General features: G+C 40.7%; 1 protein-coding gene across 1 annotated transcript in view; it reads right to left on the reverse strand.

Moving 5' to 3' along the window:
- Positions 1-12,941, reverse strand: part of LOC122671190 (plastidic ATP/ADP-transporter-like) — a 29,335-nt gene extending 16,394 nt beyond the window's left edge. Inside the window, exon 1 of the mRNA XM_043868293.1 lies at positions 12,050-12,941. Coding sequence (XP_043724228.1) covers positions 12,050-12,814 — 765 coding nt within the window. The 5' untranslated portion in view covers positions 12,815-12,941. The remainder of the gene's footprint in view (positions 1-12,049) is intronic.
- Between the last annotated feature and the right edge of the window lie 3,885 nt (positions 12,942-16,826).

Here is a 16,826-nt window from a genome sequence, read left to right on the forward strand (position 1 = left end):
CAGATGGGTCTATACAATCAAATATAAATCTGGTGGCAGTGTCGAAAGATACAAAGCAAGGTTGGTTGCCAAGGGATACAGTCAAGTTTATGGGATTGACTATCAGGAGACGTTTGCTCCTGTGGCCAAGCACAATTCTATAAGAGTCCTCTTATCCTTGGCTGCCAATAATGATTGGCCTTTATATTAGTTAGATGTGAAGAATGCTTTCCTTCACGGTGACTTGGAAGAAGAGGTGTACATGCAAACCCCTCTTGGCTTCAAAATGCCTTCAGCTGAAGGAAAGTGTGCCTTCTCAAGAAAGCATTATATGGTCTCAAACAATCTCCCAAGGCATGGTTTGAGCGCTTCCGACAGGCTATTCTGAGAAATGGGTATTCCCAGAGTCAAGCTGATCACACTCTCTTTACCAAGCGGGGCAATGGTACTATCACAGCCCTCATTGTTTACGTTGACGATATTGTGGTCACAGGGGATGATATAACTGAAATAAGTAAACTGAAAGACTACCTGGCACAACAGTTTGAAATCAAAGATCTGGGTCCCTTGCGGTACTTCTTAGGGATTGAAGTATCAAGAACCAAGAAAGGAATCAACAAATGTCAACGGAAGTTTGTCCTTGATTTGTTGACAGAGACAGGGATGTCAAGCTGTAAACCAGCAAATTCTCCCATTGAGCAGAATCATAAACTGGGAGAAGATTGTGGTTCTCCTTTGGTTGATGCGGGAAAGTACCAACGGCTAGTGGGGAAGCTTATCTATCTTGCTATGACTCTCCCAGATATCTCCTATGCAGTGGGAGTGGTGAGCCAATTCATGCATGCTCCCAAGAGTGGCCACTTAGATGCTGTGTACCACATTATTAGGTATTTGAAGTCTTCTCCAAGGAAAGGACTATTATATGCCAAACACAATCACTCGAGAGTGGAAGGCTTCACTGATGCTGATTGGGCTGGCTCCATTACAGACAGAAGATCTACCTCTGGCTATTGTACCTTTGTGGGAGGTAATTTGGTTACTTGGAGAAGCAAAAAACAGCATGTTGTAGCCAGATCTAGTGCAGAAGCAGAATTTTGAGCTATGGCTCATGGTGTTTGTGAACTCATATGGTTGAAAAGGCTTGTTCAGGAACTGGGATTTGCTATTGAAGGCCCTATGAGACTCTACTATGACAACAAGGCTGCCATCAGTATTGCCCATAATCCGGTTCAACATGACCGAACCAAGCACACTGAGGTTGATAGGCACTTCATCAAGGAGAAGATTGATTCTGGCCACATTTGTACTCCATTTGTGCAGACTGGTGATCAGCTGGCAGACATCTTCACTAAAGCTCTTGCTTTTCCTCAGTTTAGTACACTCTTAAGCAAGCTGGGAATGCATGATATATATTCTCCAGCTTGCGGGGCAGTGTTAGAGTTACTAGTAGTTATGTTCTAAGGGTAGTTTGGGAACTAGCCTATTAACTAGTTGCCCTATTTTGTAATTTCTATCTTTTTCCCTTTTTTACTGTTTACCTCCTTAGGGAGGTGTATGTAATTCTTTTACTTCTACTAATGAATCAATATAGCTGTGGAGAGACATCTCTCACACACACAAGTTACAACCGAAATATTATTCCTCCATTCTCTTCTTCTCTTCTTCTTCTCCATCCTCTTCTCCTTCACTTACCTATATTCCCAACCTAAAAACCAACTGTAACCTGAAGTGACTACGTTAGTAAACCAGAGATTAATACCCAGATCAGAGCATGGAGACAAGGAGAAGAAGGAGAGGTTTCCGCAAGACTCAAAGGAGGAGAGAACCAGCGGAAGAATTAGAGAATCTGCCGCAGGTCTGCTCCCTTATATAAAAATAATAGAATGTAAAAAACATAAAAGGACATTTATGCCCTTACATAATCGATCCTACTAAGGACAAAAATAAACATAAAAATAAAGACTGTTTTGCCCCTATAATAACAAATCTCAACACTCCCCCTCAAACTGGAGCATATATATCACCCATACTCATCTTGCTACAACACGACCGAAGACTAAGAGCAAACAAGGGCTTGGTGAACACATCAGAAACTTGACCAGATGACGAGACAAAAGGAGTCTCAACAAGCTTCTTCAAGACGGCGCTCCGAACAAAGTGACAATCCACCTCTATATGCTTGGTCCTCTCATAAAAGACCGGATTACTAGCAATATGGATGGTTGCCTGGTTGTCACAAAACATCTTCATAAGGGTTGGAATAGGAAACCCCATCTCAAGAAGGAGAGACCTAATCCACATCAACTCTGCAGTAGTATAAGCCATGGCTCTATACTCCACTTCAGCACTGGACCTGGCAATAGTGGTCTGTTTCTTGCTTTGCCACGTAACCAAGTTTCCTCCAACAAAGGTACAATACCCTGTAGTAGACCAACAGTCACTAGCCGAACCTACCCAATCTGCATCAGAATAGGCAACAAGCTCCATATGTCTATTTGGCCGATAAATCAGTCCCTTCCCAGGGGCTCCTTTCAAGTACCGAAGAACCCGAACTGTTGCATCCCAATGAGACTTACATGGGGATTGCATAAACTAGCTGAGAACCCCAACAGAATAGGATATATCTGGCCTAGTGAGTGTCAAATATAGCAACTTCCCAATCAGACTTCGATAGGCATGTACATCCTTAAGACCCTCACAATCATCAGAGCCAAACTTGTGACTAGGATCCATAGGAATGTCCACTGGCTTTGCAGCAAGCATACCAGTTTCGGTCAGGAGATCTAAAACATATTTCCTTTGGGACAGACTGATTCCCTTTTTACTTCGGATAACCTCAAGCCCAAGGAAGTAGTGAAGCTGACCCAAATCTTTAGTTTGAAAGTGTTGTTGAAAGTAACTTTTCGAACCATGCTCGGGGGACTGTTTTAGCCCATAAATATCCTTTGTGTAACCTACACACACGTCTACTATCCTCCCCCTAAGCAACATACCTTGAAGGTTTCTCCATATCGACCTCTTCAAGCAGGTCACCATAAAGGAAAGCATTTTTTATGTCCAACTGGTATAAAGGCCAATCAAAATTCATAGCAAGTGATATAATTAGATGAACAAAGTTCAGTCTAGCCACAGGAGAGAAGGTCTCAAAGTAGTCAACACCATAGGTCTGGGTGTACCCCTTAGCAACCAGATGGGCTTTAAGCCGCTCAACAGACCCATCAGAAAGATACTTAATAGTGTACACCCACCGACACTTAACCAGATCTTTACCAGGAGGTAAATCCACCAACTCCCATGTATGTCGAGTTAGCAAGGCATCCATTTTCACATCCATGACATTCTTCCAAGCAGGGATAGTAAGAGCCTCAGTATGAGTGCGAGGCACAGAATAAGAAGATAAGGCAGTAGCAAGACTATGAGGACAAGATGAAAGATGGGACAAGGAGACAAATTTCTCGATTGGATAGGCAACTAAAGACTTTTGAGTACATGAACGTTTACCTTTCCGAGTGGTAATTGGTAAGCCATCAGGAGCTAGATTAGCTAGAAGGGCAGAAGAAGTAGGTAAGGTTAGATCTCCACCAGAGGTTGAGGAAGGTACAGGAAGCGATGCAGATGGGCCAGGCTGATCTGAATGGAGCTGCCCAAAGTAACTCTCGTGCTGGTTCACCTGTAGTGAGAAGACAAAGGAACAATGGCGGGAATAGGAGGAGGGTCAGACACAACTAATAGGTCACTAGACATGGTAGTCTAATCCGAAAATAGGTGGTACCTTCAAAGAAGGTGACATCAGCACTAACATATTGCTTCTTAGTAAGAGGATCATAACACCTATATCCCTTCTGGGTCCTAAAGTAACCCAAGAAGATACACTTGGTTGGCTAAGGATCCAATTTATCACCATGGAAATGGTGATTATGAACAAAACAAACACACCTAAAAACACAAGGTGGCAAAGTAAAACTCGAAACATCCGGAAACAAAACAGAGAAAGGTGAATTGTCACCAAGAACAGATAATGGCATTCGGTTAATCAAAAAACAAGCAGTAAGAACTGCATAACACCACAAATGTTTGGGCACTTGTATATGCAACATGAGGGCCCGGGCAACTTCAAGTAAGTGCCTATTTTTTCTCTCCGCTACTCCATTTTGTTGAGTATAGGAGCAGCTAGTTTGATGAATTATTCCATTAGTAACACAAAAAGAGGATATCTCAAATTGAACAAATTCCAAAGCATTATCAAACCGAAAGACCTTTATAGAAGCATTAAACTGATTTTCTATTTTATTGCAAAAATTCGGAAACATAGTTAAAAATTCTGATCTATCCTTTAAAAGGTACAACCAAGTAGTTCTGGAATAATCATCCACAAAAATCACAAAATAACGAAAATCATGTCTATTACTTGCCCGATAAGGACCCCATACATTTGAATGCACTAATGAAAATAAAGAAGTACTACAGGACAAAGGACGAGAGGGATAAGTAGCACGATGATGCTTACCCAACTCGCAGCCCTCACACTCTAATTTATTCAAAGTCTTAAACTGAGGAAAAATTATCTATAACCTAGATAAAGATAAATGGCCTAGCCTACAAGGCCATCTAAAAGGGGACTCTCCACCAACAATAGTAGCCGCAGTCGAAGCAAAAGGGGCAGCACCACTCAGATAATATAGCCCATCTCGTTCACAACCTCCATCAATCCTCTTCCTCGTGTGAAGGTCCTAAAAAACACAATAAGAAGGGAAAAATGTCACAGAACTATTCAGATTCTTGGTAAGTTGACTCACAGAAAGAAGGCTTAAAGGAAACTAGGGAACATGAAAAACAGAGGAAAGGGAAATATTAGAATCAAGATAAATAGTACCATGACCGGTAATGGGTGTGGAAGAACCGTTGGCCACAATAACAGGAGGGGTATGGGAGTCAGATGAAATAGAGCTAAAAATTGATGACTTACCAGTCATATGAGTGGAAGCCCCTGAATCAATGATCCAGGGTGTGGAAGTGGAAAAGAAAGCAGTAGGTGTACCTACATAAGCCAGTATGGCAGCGGTAGTGGATGCCCCAGTAGTGGAAATAGATGCCTCTAGACTTTTGATACGACTTGCATCTCATCACGGAGGTTGGTAGAAGAATCTCCCACGGTCGAACCAGCCTTAGGATCATTAGGAGTAACAAAATCAGTACCATCTTCTGGAGCTGCATGATTGGCCAAGTTTTGAGCCCATTCAGGTTTACCATGCTTGGACCAGCAAGTATCAACAGTGTGATTAGTCTTCCCACAATAAGAACATAACTGGGCTGCTTTATCACCATGCTGCCCACCAGAATTTCGATCACCAAAACCACGTCCTCCCCCTGAACCACAACCTCTAGTAGTAGTAGTAAAAGCTGAATTCTCCTTAGGGTTGGTTTCAGGCTTGGAACTAGGAGATACAATGGGTTGGAGTCGAGAGAAGGTGTCATTCAATGTGGGGACAGATTCACCAGCAAGATGTTCCTTTACAACCTTGAGGCTAGGATTCAACCCGGCCAGAAATTTAGAGACAAAAAATTTATTCCTTTGGGCCTTCAACTTCTCAATATCAATGGTAAGTGGCTGGAAAACATTGAGTTCTTCAACTATGCCCTTAAAGGCACTGTAATAATCTTGGAGGGATTTGTCCGACTACTAAAACTGAAAAAAAATTCAGAGCTCGAAAATCTGGGTCATACTCTTCTCTTGAGAATATGATTCCTTGAGGTCATCCCACACCCCCTTAGCCGTGGTGTGGAACATTACATTGGCAGCAACATCCGGCTCCATGCTGTTCCATAACCAAATAAGTATGATAGCATTCTCCTTATTCCAGGTGCTATAATCCTTGGAATCAGGTTCTGGAGGAGGAGAGGTAATGTAGCTAAGCTTGTCCTTAGCTATAATGTAAACCCGGACAGCTTGTGCCACAATAAGTAATTAGAATTCCCCTTCAACTTGATAGAGGTAATCTGAACACTGACATTGTCAGAAGTCGCCGAATCAGCCGTAATAAGTATCCTCACAAATCGATAAGAGCAGGCACCCAGGGCAGCAACCGATTGTGAAGTAGGTAGAAGATAAGAAACCAGCAACTTCTGATCACATAAAACTCTCGGCAGCAAGGAGAGTAGCACCAAACATCAGCAATATCAAGACTGGAGAAGCCAGCCAAAAAAGAAAATCGATCTCAGGTTTTTTTTTTTTTTTTTTGAGAAATCGATGTTGGGTATTGTGAGAAAAATAGAAGGCCCTTGAAGCATCAAACTCAGTCACTCCAGGTTGTAATGGCCACCAAAAGATGCAAACATAATAGGGAAGAAGAGCTGCATCGAAGAACTCCAAAAACCAAGCCTCCAGAAAAAAATTGATTTGCAGGTTTGTTTTTTTTTTTTAAATCCTGGCATCGATTTAATAATCTTCAAGAACTAGAGATGTAAAACTCCAATAAGCCATGAAAAGAAGAAGTAACAAATATCACTCCATTAATATTCAGAAAGGAGTGGTTTTAAGCCATAAGAAGTACAGCTATAGGAGGCTGCACACCACGAGAGAATCGCAAGAAAGAGATCAGGAGAGGACCGTCGGGGGGACTCTGATCTGACTAAAAGAGCTCTGATACTATGTTAGTAAACCAGAGATTAATAACCAGATCAGAGCATGGAGAAAAGGAGAAGAAGAAGAAGAAGAAAGAGAGGTTTCCACAAGACTCAAAAGAGGAGAGAACCTACGGACAGAATTAGAGACTCTGCCGCAGGTCTGCTCCCTTATATAAAAATAATAGAATGTAACAAACATAAAAGGACAATTATGCCCTTACATAATCAACCCTACTAAGGACAGAAATAAACATAAAAATAAAGACTGTTTTGCCCCTATAATACAAATCTCAACAGACTAGGAAAGTGAAATAATAAAGAAACAGACTCAAAATAGGATTCTAAAATAAGCCCTAAGTGACTTATCTACATCAAAGTAAACCCATGGGATCAAAGTCCCAATATATATATGACCCAACCCAAAGCTTATTTCCACTAAAATAAGCCCTAAGTGACTTATCTACATCAATTCTCCTCTTCTTGAAAAAAATTCAGCCTCAAATTTTGCAAAATGGAGGAATCAACTTTGTGTGATGAAGATCTGTCTTCGACCCATAACAGTACTCAGGCAGCTCATGGATGTTAGGAATGTAGTCTTCAAGGCATGGAACTTTCTTTTCAAAGAACTCTGGTGGCATGACAAACTCTATGTGCTTAACTTTGAAATCAACAGTCATGTCCATGGGGTCTTCTACAGTTGTGCCTTCGATCTTCTCTACTTCAAACTCTAACTCTTTAAGTTCTTCTTTGTCGCTCACAGTCCCTTCAATGGATTCTTCAACCACCTTGTCATCTATAGTACCAAATTCCACATCGTTCATTGTCTCAACTTTACTTGCTTCAAATTCTTCAATGCAAGCCTCGACATTCGAAACATCAAGGATCGACTCTTCCATGACAACATAAATTGCAAGAACTTCAGCATTAACCTCATAGATGTCATTGCAATAAATGGTTCAAGTTCTCTTCAACTGTAAATGTCTTTTGGTGGTAATCTTGTCGAAGGGAGAGCTTTCTTCGCATATATTCCGGTAAGTACTTGTTCTTTAACTTGTGCTCCATCTCTTCACAAGTCCTAGGTTCACATCTTCTAGCTCTGGGTCTCTTTTCATGGGATTTCCGCCATTGTTTAGCATAACCAGTCAATTGGAAGTAAACAAACCTAAGTTTCTCTGCCTCTGTTGGGTTGTACCAGTCAAAATTTTCCTCTAGAGAATCCAACCAATCAAGGAATAGGAATGGAGCCCTTTGTTTGGCAAAAGTAAGGAACTTCTGGCTCCATTATCCTTATGTTAACATCAATCCTAGGAGATGATAGGCTTTGATACGAAATAATGTAGTTCTAGATTGGCAGAAGATCAACTAGAAGCCAATAACCAGGATTTGTTCTTGAATGGGGTAATTCAGCTAGGTCAAATATGTGAAAATTGTAAAATTAGGGTTAGGGTTGATGGGACCTAAGGTTAGATGTTAGGGTTAAGTTAGGAGAGTGGATTATATGGGAGAGAAGAGATGCTGAAAGTTATAGTTAAATCAGATGACTAAATCTGAAGTTACTAAGGAATCCTAGTAGAAATAGGATTGTGGGGTAAAAGGTTAATTTCAAACAATCAGCTGAGTAGATGGCAATGAAATTTGGATGAAGTCTTTTTTAGGGTTTGAGAAAGATTTGATCAAAATTTCAACAGATTCTAACGGTTAGATTTGGCTGGGCAGAATTCTCACAAAAATCACCTCGCATGTGACCTTCTAGAAGGGAAGAAGAATAATTGCAGAATTTCAATTTCAAACTTACTTGTTTGAAAATATCTTGAACCTTGCAAATAATTTCCAGCAACTGAATACGTTTCTTCAAGAGATCAGCAAGGGCAGAACTGGAGCTTGAATGGAGATCGATGGAATGGGGTTGGAGAAGGGAATGGCTATCTCAGCCTGGGCATCTCACTCAACCTATCTCAGGATTTTCACAAAGGCTAAAGCCAATATTTCATTAATCAAATTCGTGTGCAATGCTGGCCTCCCTTACAAACTTATATAGAAGACTAAAAAATAGACTTAGACACTAAAAAGGAAAGGCCTAACCCTATCCTTAACTAATAAGGTACCCTAAATTGACTAGGAAAGTGAAATAATAAAGAAACAGACTCAAAATAGGACTCTAATTAAACTAATGAACTAAATCCCGTTTTCCTACTTTCTACCCATATTTTGGGCACATTAAATTAGTCAATTACATGTAAACCCATGGGATCAAAGTCCAAATACATATATGACCCAACCCAAAGCTTAATTCCACTAAAATAAGCCCTAAGTGACTTGTCTACAATCTACATCAATAGTCAATATCATCGAATGGGTATGGGAGTAAACCAGGATCTTCCTCTTCAGATGCATTTTCAGGTTCAGCAACAGCTTGGTAACTTAGGGCCTGTTGTAGCAGGTTTAGGTGCTGGAAAATTCTTCCCATCTCCCCAGCTTGGTAATCAAACCTCTTGTTATTGGAAGCCAATAACTCTTCTGCACGTAGGACCTTCTCAAAGTAGTCTCTAACGTTCACCACGTCCGCAACGCCAATGGCCCTATTAGTTTCAGGTCGTAGACCCAATCTGAATCGTGACAAGACTTGAATATCTTTCTCCCTAATCCTTGTACGAGATGAGACAGAATCAAACTGCTCAATATACTCCGCAACTATTAAATTCCCTTGACAAAGAGAATTTAATTTATCTTGTAGTCGCGCTGTAAAAGTGAATAGAAAATACTTGTCTACCAAGTACCAACTCTTCTTTCATCTCCTCCCATGTGACAAGTGCTCTACCACGATCCTCTAACTCATTCTCATGAGTTCTCCACCACTCACATGCAGCTCCAACTAGCTTTGTACGTGCTAGCTTCATCTTTCGCATCTTCGACAATTCATAGTTTCATACCAATCAAAGTAGTCGTCCAACGCTGCCAACCAGTCATAGAACACTTGGGCATCATGCTTACCCGAGTATTCCTTGAGTTCAAGCTTTAACCTTTTGAGAATCACCAATGTGCCTATTAAGTTTAGACTGATCACTAGTAAAATAACTCTTTAGATGCTCTTCAAAGCTCAGTTGTACTGCTGGAACCCTTTGTGTGCCTCTTCCTACACCCCTCCGGTTAGGAAAATTGGCTGCAAAGGAAGCCGGCTGGACTTCTTCATCAAGTGGAAGGTGTGTTGATTAGGGGCAGCAACTCTAGGCTCCATTGCTGAGTCTCTCATCCATTAGCTTCTGGCTCTCAATGATCTGGTTTACTCAGTTTGGTAAACATCTCCAGCATAGTTGCCATGGTATCAGGACCAGAAGGTCTAGAATTATTGTTCCCTGACATTGGCTCTGATACCACTTAATGTAGGACAGGGTTGAAGGCTCAACCAGTCCCAAATAGGATCTGGAATCAAGGGAATTGGTTCAGCTCGATGGGTTAGAGCTGGGATGGTTTGATAGGTTAGGGTTTAGGTCAAGGGTTAGGTCTAGTATGAAGGAATAGGTCTGGGACAGTAGAGAGGTCAAGGAATTAAGCAAAACAAATCAACAGCAAAGTTTCTTCTCTGCCGATTTAAGTATCAGGCTGAGAATTAGGTTTTTGAGGATTTTAGGGAGATTTATTATAGACCACAATCTGCTGGGTAGAATGGGATGAAACAAGGATCGAGTGGAGGTATTAGGTTGGGGAAGGTATCCTGAGAAGCTTGAAGAAAACTAATGGCTGGATAGGGCAGGAGAGAGGGGGAATGGAATTAGAAAGTATGGAAAAATAGGCTCAAACCAGGTGCAGCAGCAAGGGGAAGGCAGCAGTGGCTCTTGGTTGTAGGAGAAAGGTCTTCTAAGGGTTTGACAGCTTGAAGAAGATCGAAGATAGCATTAACAAGGGACCTCTTGGGCTTCTCACCACAAGGAGTCAACTGGATCAGACACCAGCTCCATCCTCCATGGATCGAACACCAAGGAAATAATTTCAGCAGAAGTAAAAGCTTGACAGCAATGTTGAATATCAAAATCGTGGTCAATATGGCCTCTTGGGTTTTTTTATTGACTTCAATAAAGAAAGAATGGCAAGGGGACAAAATTTGAAAGTCCTAAAATTAGAAACTTCCAATTTTGACCACTGCTTGAGTTAACTAGAAACTAATCCCTACAATGAAAATAGAAACTAACTCCCTACAATGAAAATAGAAAATACAACTACTAACTTGGTCCACAAGACTTGACCATGACTTAAACTAGACCAATTGAACCAACCAGTTCATTGGTTTATTACATGACTCAAAAATTAAAAACAAAACAACCCGATAGAACCGTGGATAGTAGACTACTCAAAATCGTGGCTGCTTCTGGGCAGCAGCCTTATTCTTCTTCTTCTTCTTCCTTGAATACACCCTTTGTTCTGCATCAAGTCATAAAATTGAATCGCTTATAACAACATATAGAACCAATACAGATCTCTTCAGCTTCCATTCTGCCATAAAGGTTAAGTACAGAAAGTTTATGAAAAGAGATATATCTGTACAAAAAGAGGTTGAGGTTTCATGGTCTGCACAGACCATGTAACCTTACCTGGTCTGCATACAATATCTGCCAACCTGATAAATTGAATCGGGTTAAATTTTGTGGATAAGTAGACCAAAAGCGCACCCATTCCCCCCCCCCCCCCCCGGCCACATTTCAAGTTTCAGCCCAAATGGAGTTCACCACAAGTGGCAAAACAATGCAATGAAAATTCTGGTACTGCCAAAGGATGCATGGACAACCCATAGGGTGCATAGACATACACAGGAGGACAAAAGTTTGAATTTGATGCTCAAATTTGAGACATGAGCAATCTAGATCATTTCAGAAATATTCCACACCCAGAATTGCCTCATCATCATTCCAAGTGGCAAAATTATGTGTGCAGACTAGGTAAGTTCCATTGTCTGTACAGACCAGGGAACTTTTTACCACCCAAAAAAGAAGTGAAAAAAGAGAGCAGTTATCGACATCCAATTAAGAAATCAAGGCACTCAACTTAACAATTAGTAGGAGAATTTATCAGATATTCCTATCAACAACTTTCCAACCCAAATGGAAGAAAGAAAGATTTCTAGTATGAAATGATCCACAAGTATTTTAAGAAAATCCCCTAACAAAAGATTTCACAGAAATGCAACACCACACATCCAAATTCTGCATCATTATCTAGCAGCCTACACATGAGGAACAACTACTAATTTCTAATATGAGATTGAAAACAAAAGGGAGGGGGGAAGGGGGGGGGGGGGGGGGAGGAGGAGAAGAAACATTCAATTAATTTTATTTTTTTTCATGATAAGAATTTAGATGCTAAACCCAAAGCACAAGCACGAATACGAATGGCCAAAATAAAATTTCAAAAGAAAATTAAAAAGATAGACCATATCATCAATAAGTAACCTCACCTGGTTGGCAAGACCCCAAAATAAAACTGAAATCACAACACTTCCCCATAGCTCAGCCATGACATAGAATAGACAGAAACTCCAAATCCTCAAGATTGCAACAGGGCCGACGAACCTCGGGCCAAGCGCCGCCACAAGCTTATCCGCTAGGGCTGTTGGGTGGAATACATTGCTAAGTGGGTATAGAACAAACCCGAATGCTCCGAAGAAGGCGATGAAGGGAACGATGACAGTGTAAAACAGAGCCTGCTTAGACAATACATTAGCGAGCTTGGTGTACAAGAGCATGAACCCTATTGCCATAGGCAAATTCACCCAAGTCTTCAGAAATGGTATAATCTCTGCACTGCTCCCTTTAGCCGTCACAACCAAGACATCTTTTGTATCCCTGAGTATTGTATAGTTGAATAGAATACAAAAGAACATCAACCCAAGAGGGATAATTTTCTTAAGGGTCACGACCTCGATTCCCAAGAACTTGGGCTTCTCCACTTCACCCAGTAATGGCTGCCCATCTGCTGCAGCCGCACCAGCTGCCTCTGCTCTGCAAATATGCAATTTTCTACCATTCTTGCTAAACCCATGATTCTTTGACACAGAACCAATATATCTTGGGAACCCATTCACGGATAGAGAAAATCCACCAAAGGCTCTATTGGTCTTGGTGTTTAAACGATGTCTCAAGCCCTGTGGTGGATTTAAGACTCTCGTTCTACGGTTTGCAGGCAAAGAAAGGAGCCCTTTTGTCTGATGGACAGCTTCCATGTCTCTCAAGCCCCTTCAAAAAGTTCAAGAATTCAAGCTTTCAGAAGGAGAACATTAGAAAGACAAAGAGAGGGATAAGGTGGCGGAGAAGGTAGATTCTTAAAGAGGTCTGTCACTGTGAGGAAAAGAGTGCATCTTTTTTATAATTTATATCACCCAATCCGCAAAAGATTCATGCACGAGAAAGGAGAAATGGTTTTCCTGAAAGTTCTCAGTAATACTCTGTCAAAAATTTGCTATCTTTCTTTGTAAAAGTAAAAATAAAAAAACTGTCAAAGGTTAATGTTGGTTCTAAGCTATTTTTTGATAAGAATGGTGGTTCTAAGCCAGGAAAAAAAAAATGAAAAGAAAAAAATTCATACATTTATGAATTTGAGAAAAGATAGACATAAGAGGAATTTTTATCCTCTGCGGTCAGAGTGCTGTCCCTTCACATGCCCATGAAATGATGATTTTCAAATAAGAGAGAGAATACCCCCAGATCACCCAACTCATCCCGTCCAATGTGAGTCCTAGCACGACATGAAAAATTACTATGACACCCTATGAAACCCCGAAAATGATCAAGGTGCGGTGATAATTTCACGTACCCGTTGTATCGGGCACATGAGATTTCTTTCTCTACATGTATCTCCGTCCTCGCGAAATGAGAGGAAAATACGAAAACATCTCTAGACTCCATAGCAATCACGTGATAAAAACGTAAAAAGGACAAAAGTTTCCACAAATTTTGCTACCCTTAAGATATTTGATTACACAATATTATTCTTTTGTCCCTTTGCAATGAAAGCGACATCTACGGTCTAAATTTGTGGCTCTTCTAGTTTTTTTTTTTTTTATACTCTTCTAGATTTTCCATGGTAACATGGATGGTGGGTCCCTGTGTACCGGAAGAAAGGGTACACAATACCACGTTCGTATCTGGGGAAGTGTTCCTTATCAAAAAAATATGTATAGATCTGGGGACGTGTTGTCTATTTCTATCCTCGGAATGAGATCCATTCAATACCGATTGTTTGTTGCTTCTGATTCCAATCCAATGGCTCACAATGCATTTAACGTTAAGAATCACCTTCTCTACTTAGTAGTTAGTGCCAACTTAGATCATCTAACACGTCAACAATTTTATCAAAAGAAAACTTCACAATTTAAATAAACATGATATAATAACTGAATCTCCATAATCAAGCTCTGCCTACTAAAAATGCCTGACGTATTTGGCCACCCCGGATTCCTCTTGGGCCAAATTAATGAAAAGTACGTATTTCCCTAATTCCAATTTTTTGCAGGTTTTTTTGGGCCATCAACCTTCATGGTGGCGCAGGAGTCTCATTGAAGGCCGTGATGCTCTCTCTTTGAGTCTGCTTTGGATTGTTAGGGTAGGAGATTAAATCTCCATCTGGGACGATAATTGGATTCCTTCTTCATCAAACTTCAAATTTCGGTTCATGAAACCTGCTAATTGTGGTGTTGAAAAAATCTCTAATGTTATTGATCAAAGAACTAGGATGTGGCGAATGGAGGTTCTGAATGCAGTCTTCCTTCCTGAAGATAGAAAGAATATTTGCAAGATTCAACTCAGCCTCTACCCCCACAAAGATAGGCTGGTTTGGGGGGAGCCAAATCTAGAATTTTTTTCTGTCAAGACAATGTACCATATCTTGAAGAATCGCAAGGACTCTACAGCTAATAATCGTCTATTGTCGTCCACTTCTGGTATCAAACTGCATTACTTGATGAAGAAAGTTCATTGGAAAAGAATCTAGAACGTGAAGACCCTCCCTAAAATAAAAATGTTTATATGGAAGTGTTGTGCGGATGGCATTGTTGCAGGTGAGAATTTTCTTTCGAGGAACATTCCTATCAACTCCTCTTGCGCTAGATGCGGCAATGCTGTGGAAACGGTGGGTCATATATTTTTTTCTTGCCCCTTCTCTAGGGCGGTTTGGTTCGGCTCTCCTCTTTCTCAATTAGCGCCCAATGTGCTTTTCCTACTATGTGTGATTGGCTCAAATGCTGGGACCCTCTATTTATTTCCAACAAGAAACTAGCTCAGGATCGATTCTCTTTGGTTTCCTTCCTTTTCTGGTATATCTGGAGAGTGCGCAATGATTTCATCTTCAAAAGTCACTCTTGGAAGCCGGAGGATGTCATTATGGTGGCTAGTAAGGGCTTCTCGGAATTCAGCAAGGTTACTTCTAAAGGCTCCTATTCTCAGCCTTCTGCCGAGAGCATGCCTCCCTCATTCCCCAATGTTTGTTACTGCCCAGTGGTCCCCTACCCCCCCCCCCCCCACAGTACATCAAGGTGAACTATGATGCTGCTTCGCAGAAAGATTCTAGAAAAGGGGGCATTGCCGTTGTGCTGCGGGATCATCTTGGAAAGTTGGTTTTTGTGTACTCTTGTGGAGTTCTTTGCGAGTCTGCGTTGTTGGTTGAAGCTTTAGCGGTTCGGGCAGGGCTCCTCCATGCAATTAATAGGGGTCTCACTAATATTTTGATCGAGTCTGATTGCTCTTCGCTTATTTATCAGCTGAACTCTAAGTCTTTTAATGTTGAGATTCTCAATACCTGTGAGGACATCTCTCAATTACAACTTTCCTTTGCTTCTTGCAGTTTTTTGTATTCCAAGGTTGTCCAATGTAGTGGCGGATTCCTTGGCCAGGTCGGCCATGTCGGTTGTGTCCCCGATCATTTGATGCCATTGCTTGTATGGATGTTGATTATCAATGAATCTTCTTTCAACCAAAAAAAAAGATATAATAACTGAATACTTAACCCTCATCTTTTTTTTTCTTTAATCCTCATCAATGTATCAGTGGGATATCATCTCATAAAAAAAAAAACTTTTGATAAGAATATAAAATTGATAGGGAAAGAGAACGTCACCCTGTCGCGCAGCGCAGTAGCGGCGAAATGACTGCTACACCCCTGTTTGGCTCTTTTTCCAGATTACTCAAACAATCGATTTACCGTGAGATTGGTCTACCATAGTCAAATAGTATTGGTGGAGAGCGGGGGCGTGCCAGAGTCTATAAGACTCAATATAGTAGAAGTTTGCACTTCTGACTCGTATTAGGCTATGTGGATCACTCTCTTGCCTCAATTGCCTCAAGGACTTTATAATAAAGACCAAATTGCAATATTTTTAGAAAAAGAGATAATCACAAAATAATTGATAGTGAGATGTGAAATCGAGAATTTCTATTGATTCCTGATGTAGGTACATACAAAGGAAGTGCCACTGTTATAAGAAATTTGCAGAAGAACTTGATAGGGGGAGAGAGAGAAAGAATGATTGCAAGGATCAGGGGAAGAAAGGAGTTAAACTAAATGCAGAAAAAAATTAAAGATAATGAACTTCTAAGGTTTTGTCTTTTATACTTGTGAAGATGGAGTTTGTATTACGTGTTCCCCTAACTGCAATTGCTCTAACGATTTTGCAACTGTTTAGGAATCACATCTTCTTGGAGTGATTACCACTTTGGAAGTGGTTTAATTGTGGGTGCTTCACAGTTGTAACCGTTCTGGCACTACCCACGTTCTCCTTTTGAAAAGCCTACCTTGCTGACCGATCTAAAAGAGTACTCGGTCTGTCATTTCTGGTTAATTGGTAATTTAGGGTGTAAACAATGCCCCTTGCAACCTCTTAGGATGATGCTTGTAAAGTCCTTATGGAGTTGCAACACTGTTTTAGACCGTTGGTTGGGTTTTCATCAAACCATATAGTCGGTCTTCAAAATCCTCTCCTTCCTTTTAAATATATTATATTCCTTTTGGAATTGAAAACATCTGCAATGATGTTTGAGTTGACAGTTGCAGGCAAAAGTAACGTAAGCATTAATGCTTCCTTGCTACCTCCCCCCAATTGGCAACGCTTCTGATTTCCTAGAGATTGGATCAATTTGAAATTCTAAAACATTGGTTTAAAATAGGGAATGCAAGCGACTGTAGAAGATCATTTCCCTCTTTTCTGGCGCTTTTTGAAGTTTCTCCATACATTCTTCTTCTTC

Source organism: Telopea speciosissima, chromosome 8 (genome assembly GCF_018873765.1).
Source record: "Telopea speciosissima isolate NSW1024214 ecotype Mountain lineage chromosome 8, Tspe_v1, whole genome shotgun sequence".
Taxonomy (NCBI): Eukaryota; Viridiplantae; Streptophyta; class Magnoliopsida; order Proteales; family Proteaceae; genus Telopea; species Telopea speciosissima.